We start from the raw sequence: 16428 nt of genomic DNA, 5'->3' as shown, positions 1-16428 counted from the left end.
TCTATATTCATCCAATTTGTCCCTGTGCTTGATACAGGTCACTGGAATCGCTGGAATTTTTACCGTCTGTGTACACACGAGTGCAAGACGGTTCGATCGGAGATTCGAGTAACGGGCAATTTAACAACGTAGAAAATGAGATGTTTCTCGATACGATTTAAACGACAAAAGAATGTCGCTGCTTGCGCAAGTTACAAAGATTGAAACTGCTAGAGGTTGTAAATTAATAATCGAACGAGAAGCCAAATGCAATGTTCGACGTTAAACAACGCGTTTGAAAATACACTGAAAAATGGCGAACGGATCGATAGTTTCACCAGTACCGTGTAATTATTCCAAAAGTAATTATTGCAAAAAATGGGGAAACAAAATCAGAGCTCGAGATCGTTCGACTTTTCCCGCACGGGAACCTTTTTATGCGAAACTCTGGCGTACAAAACCTCCAGCACGGATTATCTAAATTCAACCGTGGATAATCAGAAGCTGAACCGAATTCTGCGTTTAACTACTCTGTACGTTGAATGTCCGTGTTGGAATTTTTTCGTTCGCGTTAAAAACGGTAGCTAATTTCAGAACAGTTTCATTTTCGATCGACCGACACGAGAACCACGAGATCCAAATTAAGTGCTCGACATACAAACACGGGTTCGTTCAATCTGCTCGACTACTCTCCGTATTATTTCCAAGCCGAGTTTGTTGCCTCCGCCCAAATTGATGTAATATTCGACGAAAGCTCCGAGGCTCCCCCGAAGACAATGTTGGTAGGCTAAGTCTCTAAGTCGGGGACAGAAAACTCCGATCGCAAATTTAGGGCGGGTTCCTAATTTGTACGATGCCGGTGAGCCTGATGTGCCAGTCCCTTGGCTTCGTGGGAACTAACCTGTAAATTAAAGTCCCCCGTTTTGGCCGCGTGCGGGCTTACGATTGCGTTAATTGTCATTGAGAGATGCGCGACCGAACTTGTTCCCCGGGGAACGTTGGTCGATACTTTCCAGCTGTAGCCAAGTGGGATTGTGCGAAACTTCAGCAGCGAAAACGAAGCAAGAGCATCCTTGCGAATGCCTGGGAACGAAGTACACGGTCTTCCGTACCGGTTTACGATGATTCGAAAACGGTGAGAGGTCTGGTAAAGATTACAGAGGGGTAGATAATGTTTTGTTCGCGATCGCTCGATCGACGGGGCGATAAACGAATGTCTCTAGACCTACTATGTCCTAGGACACGTAACTTGTACTCGATGCACCAAAGTCCTCGAGAAACGTAACGATACCAAGGGTAGATACATTTATAGTTCGCGATCCCCGGATCGATTAGTCGAAGGAAAACGCTACGTAGCAGAACTTTCATCGGCAGCAAAAATGATACAAGAGCCAACGTCTTTCCATCCGTCGAAGATTGGAGTCCGGAGTATTCCGTATTTAATCTCGACGATTGGAGCACGATCAGAGGTCTAGATATTCCAAGCTGATAGATTTTACCGGAAGTCGGATAATTTTTTTGTTCGTAATCTCTGGATCAACGAGACGATAAACGAAAGTCTCTGGACCCATGAGCACTGCTGCACGGAACTACGCATACATGTAACCGTGTCCTCCGGGTCGTATCCCTGGTGGAATTGTGTCGAACTTCAGCAGCAGACACGGACCGTGACCATCTTTTCAAATCCTGAGAACTGTGGTCTGGAATCTTCCGTACTTGAAACTCTTAACTTTGTCCTCGATGATTCGTATAGGACGAGAGGTCTAATTGTTCCGAGCTTCTGGTAAAAGTTACCAGGGAATAGACAATGTTTCAATCTCTCGATCGACGTAAGTCTCAGGACTCGTGAACTCTACGAGAAGCTCATCGAATGCGCACCGAAATTCTCGAGGAACCTATCGAATCGGAATCGCGTTACGAACGATCGCAAAAATGTCTCTCCGAACGCATAAATCTGGCGTCGGGATGCCAACGCGTTACACGACCCTCATTTCTCGCGGCACGCGAGGAAAGAGTCTCTCTCGGTGTCGCGTTTATACGTTCATACGTTACGGAGAGCTTCGAAACGATCCTCGACGAAGGTAACGAAAGAAAAAGAATGTACGAACCGATGGGACAAAAAATTGCGCAAAATCGACCGTACCGGACCGCGTCGCGTAAGTGCAATAGTTCGCCAACGGCGACCCAGTTACATTTTAACGACTATGTTAATTCAACGAAGGCGGACTGTCGCGGTTAAAGCGCGGCGGGATGTTATCGCGGGCAGAAACGACGGTTCTTTACTTCCTCTTCGGAACGAATCATTTCGTGCGGAGAGAGGTTTCGTGCGGTTAAAAACGAGCGGTTTCGCCGATGGAACGAGCCGCGGCGGATTCGAAAGTGGCACGGGGAAACAAAAGGAACTCGAACGTCGAAAAACCGAGTACTAGAGCCACTCCGCTGCGTCGACAAGCTCAACTATCGGGGGATCACTTTAAGGGGGATAACCACGGCGCAGGATCGGAAAAGGTACGGAGAAAAAAGAAAAAATATACATATATACATCGAAGAACTCTCTTTTACATTTTCTAAATGCTCGAAAACACGTTTCTCCGCGTTTCGATACCAAAATTCGGAGTAGCGACCAGGTTGACCATTTTCGAGAGGGTGGAAAATTTCGCCAATAATTCGCCGAGGTTTCTCGTACGGTCGCGAACGCATCGACTTGAATTTTCGATCCTCCGTTCTCTGCTTCTTTCCATTTCGTTTCTCGAAAATATCGACTTCGAACGTCGCTTGTTTCCTCGTCGATCGTAAACACCAGAAACGATCCCACTCGGCGAGAAACGTTTCCGAAAGACGACCGCGAAATCGTTATTTTCTCGCGGCAGGTTTAAAATTCATGTTCGTCGATCGATCGGTCTGTTCTCTCGGTTCGTCGCGGAACGAATGTTCGGTACTCGACGGAGCGGAATAAATAGATAATTGCCCGGCTGGTGGATAAATTGCAAAGACGATCTCAACGTTTCGTTACGGGAGCTCGATTATCCAGCTTTAAGGGCGGCCGAGTCGGTCGACTTTATTCTCTAACGAGGGGAAATAATTCGCAATTATTTGCAAACAATTTTCCGCCATCGGTGGACAGGCTTAATCGCGGGGTCCTCGAGCCGGGTCGGATCTGTGTCGAGAGTCGCAATTACGATAAGAATTTCACCGAGTTTTCGGAGCGAATCATACCGGATGAAGAGGGAGTCCTCTCGTGCGATGAAACGAGTCGGCCCGGATGCAGCAATGGAGCCCGGAAACAAAGCGACTCCGGAGGGATAAACGACGAAAGCAGCGCGGCGCGGTGGTTTTTACGGATAAAGGATTTTTAAGGGTCGACCAAGTTAACAGTTACCGATTGATCTTCGAGGGAGCTCGTACACGGCCCGCTTCACGGTACGACGAACTCGGGATCGAAACGGTGGCGGTTTACGCGACGACCGAATTAAAATCGAATTCGACTGTTAAAACGTGGCTCTCCTTTTTCAAGGGGGCTGCTCGGCGGCGCCGGAACGTTCATTTATCAGATTCGTCCTACGACCTATTCTCGCGGAACGTTGAAGTGGAATTTATTAAAAGTAACTTCCGCTGCAAATCCCGGCGATCTCACCGGAACAAAGAACTCCCTTTAGAATTATGTTCTCTTTTCGCGTATTACGTCGTACCCGTTCCGACGTAGCGATAAACCAAGAAATTTCAGCCCACTTTCGCCGGAACAGCCTCGAAGAATCATCGACCAGAACTTTTACGAGCGGTATTAGAATTTCGCGGATGACGATAAAACGTCGTGACGATGATTTTAAGTCTTGGACCGTCCACGAGGCTCGTCGGTACTGCTCTATTAATCCCTATAGAAATCACCGAACTCGTTGCAGGTACGGGACCGCTTCAGAGGTCCAATTTGCAGGGCAGCACGTGTCGCGGAATGGAGAAAAGACGGAGTCGATATTGTACGGGTAGCGAGTCGTGGAACGACGCAACGTTTGTCTTTTTCTCGTGGCGATAAAATTTTTTGCGTTCTTGCAAGCATCGAGAGTTTTACGACGCCCGACGTATGTGTGTTTATCTGTTTCATCCGCTGCTCGGATCGATCCAGTTTCAACCTAACACACACTCCGCAATAAATACATTCCGCAGCGTGTTTTACACCTAGACAAAGTTTTCTTTTACGATGACTTTTGAGAAAAAGAATTTTTCTTTCGCGAAAGGTACACTTTGGAAAATTATAGAATATAGATACTTTCGTCGATACGACGATACCGGTTCAATATTGCGGAAGGAAAATCGTGCAGCGGTGTAATCTCATTTCGAAGAGAAAAACCACTACTCTCTCGTGCTTGGATTGAATTTTTTACGAACGGACGTGGAACCGAAAAGCAAAGACGAGTTTCATCAAAAATTGTCCAAGTTCGAACGACTCGAAATTTCGTTGATAATTTTCTTCGCTGTTCGTTCAATGGTGAATTTAAACACGGAACTATCCCCTTTATAACGAGCTATTAAAAACTGGTGTGCGATTTTTTGTCGTCAATTTATCGCAGTTTGAATAAAAAGTGTGCCACCGGCATTAAAATAACCCTAAGTGCACCACGAGGAGGTCGGAGTTCTACCTCGTGTATATGCGTTTTGTATGCGTTTAATGTGCGTTTGATTTACGCAAGGAATCACACACAATGGACTGAAAGAGAGTGGTGTCGCGTATTATTCACAGACGAATCGCGATTTTGCCTCCACAATAACGATCGTGAATTATTCTATGCCGGTGACACACTTTTCGTTCAGAGTGCGATAAATCGGTGAAAAAAAATCGTACGCCGATTTTTAATGGCTCGTTACGAAGGGAATACTTTCGTCTTTAAATCCACCGTAAAACGAACTGCGAAAAAAAATTTATCAAATCGCGTGGGGTTGAAAATTTGGAAAATTTTCCGAGAAAATCATCCCCGTAATTTTCCGCCCCATATCTCCCTATAGAAGTATGCTTGAGAAAATTCAATATACATCCGAGAAAATAAAGACCTTCTCCTTTAAAATGAGCCCAGTTACAATTCCGTACAATTTTTGTGCACAAAGTTACAACGGTTCAAATATTAGCGACTTTTGAATTTCGCTACGAAGTGTACATACGATAAAATGTTACGTCTAAGAAATTATAGACCTTATTAACTACAACACGGTGAAATCTGTGTTCTCTCTATTCGATTACCCGTCAAGATGCAAACTCTCTTCCCATTAAACATTTTTCATACCAATCCCTATTATCGTCACGAGTCTCTCCCCTTTGCGAAACGTCGTTCAAAGTCTCCGTGCATACTTATAATCGCGACAAAATATTACTCACATTCGCACTGTATCTCCAACCCCTCTTAATCTCCTAACACTCTCTACGAAACACACTCGAGTGCATCCAAAAGGAATCCCGCTTAAAGACATCCAACTCACGACTCGAGAAATTCACTCTGTCCAGGTGCAAGAAGGTAAACCGAGCAAGTAACTCGTGCACCTCTTTCCTGTACGAATACCGGATCGGTGGGAATAAAAAACCGAATGAAAAAAGAAGGAAAGACAAAAAGTAGTACGCTTACGATTGATCGCGATTACCGTCACGTATCATCGAAAGCTATTCTCAATTGGACGATCCTCGAACGGGGTGGTATTCGTTACACGTTCGAGGGTCTCGATCGCGTCAACGTTACATCGGAGCGTATCGCGGCGTAAATTCCGTTCCACGTAGAAGAATTCGGGTAGATCTGTTGGCCCGTGTCCCGGGACCGGGTCCCCGACTCGAATTTCGAGGCTCGCGGTGTGGTTCCGCAACGATACACGGACACGGACATTCCCACCCCGGGCGTCCCCGCGCCAAGATTTATGCGACGTAGTAACGTCGTCACGCGAGCCAAGGGTTAACCAGGACGACGGTTCCTGGAGGCGTAATATGACGTATCGAGACTCCTCGTGCCAGCGGGACCGCGCGGTACGTACCTGCCCGAACGGGGGCGATACGGAGCGGGGTGGAAATAAAAAATACAAGAGCGGAGCGGCGTCGGAGGCGGCAGTGGCGGCGGGGGTTGCAGTTGTCGGTCCATAAATCACTGAAACGAGAGAGGGACCGGAGCCAGCGGGGTTTTCGAATCGTAACAAAGTGGAAGATAGCCTGGCTGGAAGGTCGGGAGAATATGGCCACCATTTTTCGTTGGCTTCGTCCGCTGAAAGCACACGTAACGGCGTAGGACGCCGTTTTATGTCTGCGTGATTCCGCCTTTTCACCCCTCCCCGCCACCACCGCTCCCTCTCTATTCTCCCTCCTCCCTTGTCGAAGATTTTGGCCTGTCACGCTTCGAGCTTCTTTTCTTTTTTTTTTCTTTTTTTTCTTCTTTCGCATCTACCTCTCGTTTCGGTTCCTCGCGCGGTTTTCCTTCTTCTTCGACCCTATTGCGCCCTTTCACAGTAGGTCTCTCCATCTTGGTTCACGAATAACACTCCTCTCTCATGACCAAACCCCCTTTTTCGTGCTCCAAAGCGATACGAACGGTCATTAACTCGGCCACGAAAACGAAAACTCTTCGCCCGCGCGTATCGATGTTCGCTCTCGCAGAAGGTTATCGATTGCACGATTTTCGTTCAAGAATGTACGTTCGATGCTTAACCCTTAACGATACCCTACGCTGGAACGATCTGCTCGAAAGTGTTCACGTAAGGCGCGGAGGGTTTAATTTTGCGTCTTTAACTGTGGTGGATGGAGTTTCTTTCGCGATGATTTTCCCACAAAGAATTTTCCTTCAGGGACACGATATTTTTTACAAAGTTACAATGGTTCAAATAGTAAAGATATTCCAACCCAAAATTAACGATTGAATTTTGCCAAGAAGCTTTTCACAATTTCATAATAGACTTATTCTAATCGGACACTAAAGAATCGCAAGTTCAGTTCGGTCTTCGTGACAAAAAGACTCGCACCTAAAAATAAATAATTCGCCCTGATATCTGTAAAAAAGAAATTCCTCTACGAAGCAAGGTACTCGCAATGAATTTATTTCGAACGCAGCTTGCAATTCGTTGCAACCGGTGCACACACGTTGCTCGAAATTTGTCAGAAACGTACAAAGAACCGTGACGAGTAGCTCTTTGCAACGAAAGGATTAACTTTTGTCTCGCTCTGTATCGCGCGACGAGTTTCTTCGCGAATGGCGTGTCCAGCCCTTTCGAAACGACTCGCACCCTTCTTTTTTCTTTTTTTTTTTTTTCTTTCTCGTTACCTATAGCGACGAGAACGCCTCGACCGGCCAATGAATTCCGTTTTTCCTTTTTTTTTTTCGGAGGTCAACGTCTGTCCTAGCCACGGGGCAAGGCCGAATATTCTTCGTGTCTGGCATTCTAAGCGCACGCGATGTAATACGGGCACGTTCTCCTCTCGTGGGACTGCGAACGATCGTATCAGAGCTCCCCCGTACCTTCTGTTCTTAGCAGATTTGATTATATGCCCGATAAATGAGGATTCACGGGGGTTTCGATTGATCGTACTCTATTCCCGGATAACTAATGCGATCATCGAATTGAATCGCCCGCGGAATATTTCGGTCGAAGCTCGGCTGCTCGGGAATCGAACGGAATTCTTCGGGGTTCGTTTAGCGAAGGTAAGAATAATATTCGAGGGTGTACTCTAATCTTAGGAGATTAGATTTCCTCGGTGGTCTAACGGCGTGGTTCACGGTGAACGAACAGGATTCGGGATCAACGTCACCGGTATCGATTGCGTTTTATTTCCGGGTGATTATTCGCTGCGTGGAAACGTTTAAAGGAGATTGAATCTTTGATAGCGAACGAAACAAAGTTAGGGCTTTGTTTAAATCGATCCGGCGCCAATGAAATTGAAACGAATCGTACGAGTCGGGTTTTTTTCCTTTTTTCTTTTTTAAACTTTCAATTTCCATGTATCGAACTTTTTCGATTCAGATTACATCGCGGAATACGGGGTGTCCCGACCGACTCGACCCTGTAGAGCGTCTCCTTTGTTTTCTAACGGTGGAGACAAATGTCAGTGGAAGATATTATCTATTCCGAAGGGAAAACTATTACGACGAACAAAACTCTCGTAAAACACTCTTCGATATCTCAAAGTGGTCGATATTTTACCAACGTGGCCTAGTGGTGTAGATCGGTCCGAGGATACGCGAGACAAGATGACTTTTACGCGATCTTGGCTATGAAAAATCTAGAATTATACTCTTAGAAATTCAATCGAAGAAACAAGTATCACAGAGATCATCGCCGAAGAAAATTTATTTTTCATTCATTCGTAACTCGAACCGGTCGCGTTCGAACCGCACGGGTAAATGCCTACAAGCGTTGTTTATCGAGGCTACAAGAAACGCGGTTGTCGAGGACGATCGAGTTAGTCGGGACACCGTGTATATTCGTCTAGAGACCGCAATCCGAAGCCGTGTTCGCTCGGCCGTGTCTCTCGACTACGCTCGCGTCGATTTTACGCGGAATATCTCCCGAACGGTAACAAACGCGCGTGTTCAAAGACCGACTTCAATTTTTGCTCGAAGGGAGAGGGTCGGAAGGTAAACGGGGAAGAATTCGCCCGTCAGAGATCGCGGACTGGTATTGCGCTTAATAACCAACGAACACACGGAAGTGACGAGATCGAGGTACACAAGCTTCGAATCAATTTCAAACGCGACACCGCTTCTCGTCGACGTTGACGCGAAATCCCGCGGCCGCGATATCCCGCTCGACGAGCGAACATCGGAGTCTGTGTACAGGCATAAAACCGAGTGGACTGCAAACACTCCCTTTTTTTTTTTTCTCCCTCGTTCGTTCTTTCGATAAACAATTTTTTTAGCCGATTACAAATCCGTCGGTTCCAAACTTCCGTACCTTTGTGCGGTAACAATACGATGGAAATGTACTGCATATTTCACGCTGGGAAAATCGAGAACGCCCGGCACAAAGCCGAATATAGGTCAGAGTTGTAACGCCCGAACGAAACGCGACATTGTTCGCGACGGAAGACAAAAGCCAGGTTCGTAGGAAGCGCGGGCTGCTTAAAGTTTCAGACGCACCCGCTCGCAAAATTTGCGTCGCGCTTCGAAAGTGTCTCGTCGTGGAATCGAGTCGATTACTCCTTCCCTTGTACACCGCCACGGTTCCGAAAATTTCCACCCGCGTTCGCGTTCTCCCCTCCTCGGTGTAAACGATGCTCAACGAATTTCAACGATTTCGTTTCGCGCGTGACGCGGGAACTACGCTTAAAGGGAACTTCCGGTCTCGGAAAGTGACTCTTGTAGACATCGGGTCGCTGGGTCGACATTGAGACGCAAACACGGAACATTTCGCTTACGTAATTTGTCATTGAATTTATCGTAGTTTTTCAACGTTGTTCACAATTCGGCTTGTGGATATTTCTTGGTGTTTAGTTCAAAATTTACAACGTTGCTCGGAAGCTTCGAGTCGACCTTCGATCTTTGGAATAAACATTGAACTTGCATATTAATTGAACATTGCTTATGTATATTTCGGGACGATGATATCGATCATCTCCGTGAATTCTCAAAAAGCGAAAAGTTATCGATACGAACTGTCGCTCGATAATTAAGAATTGAAACTCGATGGATGGTCGAAACAATTGCTCGTTATTCCGTATAAACGTTAAAAAGAGTACCTGGAAAAGTAATAGTCTTTCTTTAAAAAATTATAGGGTTACGTTGAAACAAGTGGGCGCAACAACAACTACACCGATGCACTCCTGAAAAGGTTCGCGGTACGCAACGATAGAGCTTGTCGAACGATACGAAATTTTCCTCCGCCATTTGTTTTTTTTTTTTTTCTATTCTCGATAGAAACGGAGATACAGCTCGACCCAGATAGTAAACTCACCCCGCATACTCGATTCGACGTGTTACGCGCGTATGTTCACCGTACCGTTTCAACGCCGGTACTTCGTCGATTCCGATGTTTCTCTCGACAAAACGGAAATATTTCGCGAACGTTGCTACCATCGACGAGAACGCAATAATTTCAAAAATTTCCCGCGTAAACTCCAGACGAAACATTCTCGAACCATTCGCGAATAATATCCGCGACACGGTAACTTCGCGCGGGCACTCCGTGCTTGAAATCTTCGAGTCTCGTTAATCCGTCATTTCCTAAAATAAAGGAACTTTGCAAAATTATGTCGATAAAATTATTTGAATAGATTACGCGTAAAATTGGTTAAAAATCCGACCTGTTACGACAATCGCTAATCGAAGAAATTGAATCCATTCCCAAACAAGCGTGTATTATATTCCTAAACATACCTACAATTCGTGTACATCTCCCCCGAAGTATACACAAGTGATGTTCAATTAATACGCAAGTTCGATTACTGTTTATTTCAAAGATCGAAGGTCGCTCGAAGCTTCCGAGCAACGTTGTAAATATTGAAACTAAACACCAAGAGAATGATTTCCCTCGGACCGAACTATCCACAAGTCGAATTGTGAACAACGTTGAAAAACTACGAAAAACAAATTTTTTTTCCCGGAAACTTGCAACGTCCACGCTCTAATAACAAACAGACATCGCGGGACTGTCGAAAAGCCCCCCGGCGAGTGTTTTCAGGGTAATGGCCCCGAGAAGCCGCACGGTGCGTTACCATCGGACAGTTCCAGCTCCCCGCAGAGGTTTAATGAAAATGTATCTTCCATTTTATAATTATAATCGCGCGTTAGCGTGACACGTAGCCTCCCGTATCGAGAATCGCGAGCGTGTGTATCGCGATGGACGGTGCAGCGGCGGCGTGGTCGGTGAACCCTCGCGAGCGGTAGCGCGCGGATAGGTATTCAGGTCGTCTCAAGGTTTAGAATTTCGGTTCCGTCGGTACTACAAAGCCACCCCTCTCCTAGCCCCGCAGCCACCCCGCCTTCGGGGCAACCCGTCTTCGTTCCACGGTACACGAGATTCGAGCGTCGAATCTTAATTCCTGGAATTCTGCGCGAAAATTAACGCCTCCCCGCGTCGAACAATTCGAAACGGCACCGGTCGCGGTCTAATTAACGACCACCAGCGACTAATTCGGCGTCGCGAGGAGCGACGAGGGTGGACCGAGCCAGTCTCGATTACAACGCGATCGAAGCGGTCGAAACGGGGCCGAGGATATCGAGGACACGTGGATTATTTCCAACCAACCGGTGTTCCATTCGACGGGACAATCTTACAGGACGAGACGCGGCTGTGAAAAATTAGTCGAATCCCCCTCTAACGCCCCCTCGTCCCTCTTACCGTCGTCCCGCGGGTCGGTTGTAACCCTTTTACCGGAGAGAAGCAACGCCTCGCCCTAATACAGATTTATTGCCGCCTAAGAGCCGGAGCCGGGCGTCCTAATACAGGTATTATGCTGACGCAGGAACGAGGAATTTACACGAAATTGGAGGTAATTTGTAGGGGTCGAGTTCACCCCCTGCCCGCCACCGCCACCGCCGCCGCCACCGCCGCCGCCACCGACTCGTTCCCTCGATTCCAACCCCCGTTACATTGAACCGGACTCGCGTACGGTTGCGCACACAGGGTGTTCACGAAACGTACGATTGAAGCTGTTTCGCTGATCGTATTGACGCGAACCAGACTACGAGGCTTTTCGAATTCCGAACGCGGTTACGAAAATGGAAATTAAAACACGATTAGTCGTCAACGAGAAGATTAGAGTCTGGAACGATCGTTTCGTTCTGTTTCGTTTACTTTTCGTTGTTCTCGTCGTGGAATTTATAACAGATAGATTACCTGGATAGGTAATTGTCCGATACGCGAGATCGAATCAGTGACTAGAGTTTCTAAGGGACGTTTAAAATTAAAAGATTTCCGGGGAGTATTGCGAAGAAATTGGAAACTCGGTTACACGAAACGATGGTAATAGAAATTGATGGACAGTGTCGCGATTATTTTTACGCGCCCCGTTGCGGAATTGTTCGCCGACTTCTCGGTGAAATTCACTTTAACTTCGCAACGTGAAAAATGAATAGGGTGTTATTTCCATTTCGTAATACCGAATCGTTGTTATCGTTCGCTGGAACGTCCAGCTGGCTAGAAATATCGTTACCGGTTGAACGTGGCCGATCGAAACTCGCGGAAGACTATTTACCTTCTATCGCTGCTATAAACGCGAACAGCAACACGGACTCGAGCGGATTCGAGCGCGGCCGAATTTAAAATGTAAATATCCACGAATACAAAGAAAGTCCAACGTTGCGAAAAAATTCCCAAACAGCGTACGCGGACGGAAAAATGTTCCCGAATATCGCGTCCCACGGAACTGTCGGATCGTTTTCGTTTTCCCTGTTCTTTGTAAGAACCGGAACCTCCTCGAAGGAACTCACGAGTCGTTTCTTTCGATACGTCAACCCTTTCGTGCCGTCCGATACCATCGATCGGCGACGTCTCCGTTCTGTATTTTTCGCGTTCGAAGCAAAAGAAAAAAAAAAAGAAGAAACCGCCCGCGAAAGAATCGGGAATGGAAAACAGATGCGTCCTCTTTGGTTATTATTTCCTCCGCGGCGTCTCCACGGCCAGCCGCGTCACGGGACGCGGATATCGAAACGCATTATTAACAGATATCGGCCGGTGATTTCCGCGGCGCGTTACGAGCGACCCCCATAAATTGCCTCGGTTCGTAAATGCGCCAAATCGATTTGGCTGTCAGGCGTCCGGCGTTCCCAACGAATCAAGATCGCAATATCGCTAGTAAAAACGTCAGGAAGACGATTCCTCGTTTTGACAAACGGGCGGGCACACTCTCGATTCTCGGAGTGCATCAAATGTTAATCCGGTCTCGTGATTTTTCTCCCGTGCCTCCCCCCACTCCCCGATCCACCGACACCTAGGTGGCTAGCTGCGTGGCTGCGCGCGTCGCCGCGGTGAACGGCTCACGAATCAAGCTACCCCCACCCCACCGCCGCCGCCGTCTTTCGCCGCGGAGTGGGGGGCGGGCTAGGTTTATCGTCGACGCGATTAATTCGATATTAGCAGTTTACAAGCCGCGTTTTTTGTTCTTTCACATCCGCGACCCGATATCTGATATTCGTTCTAGGTTTCTCGATAACAGAATTTTACAAGCGTGCTTTCCAGGCCGTGTGCTATTTAAAATTTTAATGCGGGGCCGAGGCACGGCAAGGGAGACGCGAGAGAGCCCCCCCGGGGCAACTTGGAGATTTTAATCTCGCCGTTGTAATAAGAAATAAACCGAACCACCTAGTGGACTCGCTAATACCGGGCCGCCGACGCCGACGCCGACGCTGACGCCGCCGACGCGGTGCTGGTGAAACGTTCGTTCGTTCGTTCGTTCGTTCGCGTCACGCGACCCAGATTGCGCAATAGAAAGAATTTCGACGCGATTAGAGAGCTTAACGGGCGCCCGCGGACGTCGAATTATCGAGCTTAACCCTCCTAACGCGGAGATTTATTTTCACAGGGGGCAGGGGGTGCTCGATCGGGGGATGGATAGCAACGATTGCGTTTACGTACCGGTACGGAGTTAAACGCTTTTGCCGATGCAGTCTATTAAACGTTACGAAATAAACTCTTGGTCGAAACGCGCGGTGAATTGAGATTTTATTGCCAACGGAACGCGTTACAGCGACGAAGGGAAGGATGGTTTTCTAATTCTTTCGTTGGAAAGACGAATGGTGTAGTTTGGGAACGTTTTTCGCTCGTCGAATGCCAAGTTGATTTCGTTCAACGTTTCTCGTGCATTGTTTTATATTGTTTTACTGTTCGCGCTGTTAATACGAGATTTTTATTTCGATTGATTCGAACGAAGATGGATTTCTATACGTCTTTAAAATTCTACGAATATTTGATTAGCATTTGAACAACCGACACGCGTTTCGTTAATAAATGAATACAGACGTTACACACCGGGAAATGACATTCTTGGGAATTATTAAATTTCGCTGGTCGATCGCGCGATCTGTGTGACAGGTATGGAGCAGAAATACATATAAATTCAAATCGTTTCATAAATATCAAATGGTAACGACGTTTCGGCTGAATGACAATCGTAATCGCGTCGGATCGTGCGACCGATCGACGAAGAAAAACACAATCTCCAATTTGAACAGAATTCAATCCTCGAGTAGGTGTTCGGAGAACTAGTAGATCTCCTCAGGTACATTAATTACGTTTAAAAAATTAAATATACTTCTTACGTAACAAAATTACATACCATCAATTTGTACTTGAGAAAAAAATGTAAATTTTCTTCGCTCACCTACGCGAGAGATTAAAAAAACATTTACCACTGACAATAGAAATTCAGCTGGAAGATTACAGTCTGTATTAATCCGTATTGAATTACTCGCTTCCACAAGTCGGAGAAAACGATCTTTAACTTGAAAAATGATTCAGAATATGAAAATTGTATTTGCGGTGGTATTTCCGACTAACGAGTTATCGTTAATTTCTTTTCATTTCGCTTCAGAAAGGGACTCGAGTTGTACACCGGATCTTTTGCATTCGTATCAGATTGAGCAAAACTGTGCAATCAAGTGCAATCATTCGGTACATAGTCCTCGAGACCGGAAACTCCCATGCTGAACCGAAATGGCCGACTTGCTCGGCTGCAGTCGAGCATTTCGCGATATCATTGTTCACTTACCTGGCATGTTTCGGACCAAGACTCGGATCGTACATAGAACTGGCCGATATGTCTTCATCGGGGATTTCGCCATTCTCCATACCCAGCGCCGCGGTACATTGTCCTGAAAGGATTCAAACCGGTATTAGGCAGAGCCCAATATCCATCTACGCTTTGTCAAGTTTGGGCTTTAAATCGAGTGGGGTGGATTAAACGCGGGGAAAATTAAACGCTAATGAATGGGGGAATAATTTTCGGCTTGAAAATATCCGCGAACTCGAACTTCGGTGAACTTTTACGGAGAAATACAGCTAGCGAGCGTTGGTGGATTTTCGTGGAATGTATATCGACCGTGTTCCGCAGTCTTTGAAAAAGAAGACGTTCGCGAATATACCTACTTCGTTAAAGAATTACGAGAAAAATTAACACGCTGTCAAAGTTCGTAATCCGTGAGCAGAGAGGGCAAAATTTCCATCCGGATAAAAGTTTCGAACAGCGAACGAAAGACGAACTCTTTGTCTTTTATTCGTCGAATAAACACTAGAAATTCTATTACGAGACAAAATGTATCCCAACGAACGAATTTCACCTACGTTGAAAAAATGTCGTAAAATCCGGCTTATTTCCGATCGCGAGACACTTGGTATAAATTGCTTCTTTTCCATTGGACGCGTTTCGCGTCACTTGGAGTGACGATGCAAAAATTGACGCGGGAAAATACGGTATTCTCGACGATCTCGTCGATTTTAGCGGACCTCTTCAATAACCTGTTTCATTTACTCGATTCCGCACGCTCGTGGAATTTCAAATTCATTTTGCGCTGGAAACTGTAACGTTCCCACAAAATATACCGCTCTGGGTTCGTAACGGTACGTACGGCTACGATCACGTGAAAATTCTCCAGCGAAATCCTCGGGAACAGAAGTCGTCACCGGCACGTGACTTCGTTTCCCGGCGTACACACAAGGGACCCAATCGAGGTTCGCGGCGAGCTACAATCGAACTTTCTTTCTCATTCTCTTTCCACCGTAAAAGTTTACCGTTGAAACGATGACCACGGCAAACGAAACGAGCGCAAACACCGAAACGAGTAAAACAGAACCATAACCGACCGTAAATATCGCGCTCCGCGCTAATTCTACGTTCGCTCCGAAGTTATCGCTACGGTTACTCGTACAGGATCTGTCTCCGGTGCATGCAAAAATAAATCGAAAACGTGGAATAAAAGATTTTTCAACGGTAGCTCCCGTTTCGAGAAAATCGATTTCGAAGATACGTGGGCCGCGTGTGCCTCGTAACTCTCGATTCCGTTCTCTACGTTTCCTTATCGCATCGACGCGAAAAACGTACAGTACCAAGAACAATAAAATAGTATTTATTCACGTATTAATTTGCCGCGAATTTTAACGCGAATTTTAACGCGAGCCCCGAACAGATTCACGATCGGTTTTCTCGCAAAAGAAGCTTCCTACGAAGAAACAATATTCCCCTTTTTCGATTTCTTTTCGAAAGCAGAATCGTGCAATTTCATCCGGGATATTCACCGCGCGATTTTTCATTTCGGTTCCGAAGGACGCGAGCTTTTTAATTAGGAGCACGTAGTTCTTCGAAATAACGGCGAGCGCGTGTTCGTGCAGGTAACCGGTTGCGATAAATTGTCGAATCCATACTGACACGGCGTAGGCCACGATACAGGCCACGCTGCTACACTTAAGCTACGACACTGCAGTTACGCCGGAAAGTTTCAAAACTGCAGAATGCAGCGGACGTGGGATTAGCCAGCTAGCTGAGGAGGGAAGAGAGTATCTAGC

At 46.5% G+C, this 16428-nt stretch overlaps 1 protein-coding gene across 1 annotated transcript in view; it reads right to left on the bottom strand.

Moving 5' to 3' along the window:
- Ddr (discoidin domain-containing receptor 2) overlaps nt 1–16428 on the bottom strand; it is a 256459-nt gene that overhangs the window by 125617 nt on the left and 114414 nt on the right. The window contains exon 3 of the mRNA XM_076314016.1: nt 14639–14741. Coding sequence (XP_076170131.1) covers nt 14639–14741 — 103 coding nt within the window. The remainder of the gene's footprint in view (nt 1–14638; nt 14742–16428) is intronic.

Source organism: Ptiloglossa arizonensis, chromosome 6, assembly GCF_051014685.1.
Source record: "Ptiloglossa arizonensis isolate GNS036 chromosome 6, iyPtiAriz1_principal, whole genome shotgun sequence".
NCBI classification, from domain to species: domain Eukaryota; kingdom Metazoa; phylum Arthropoda; class Insecta; order Hymenoptera; family Colletidae; genus Ptiloglossa; species Ptiloglossa arizonensis.
The sequence above is the reverse complement of the archived record's forward strand: the minus strand, read 5'-3'. Positions and strand labels throughout refer to the sequence as shown.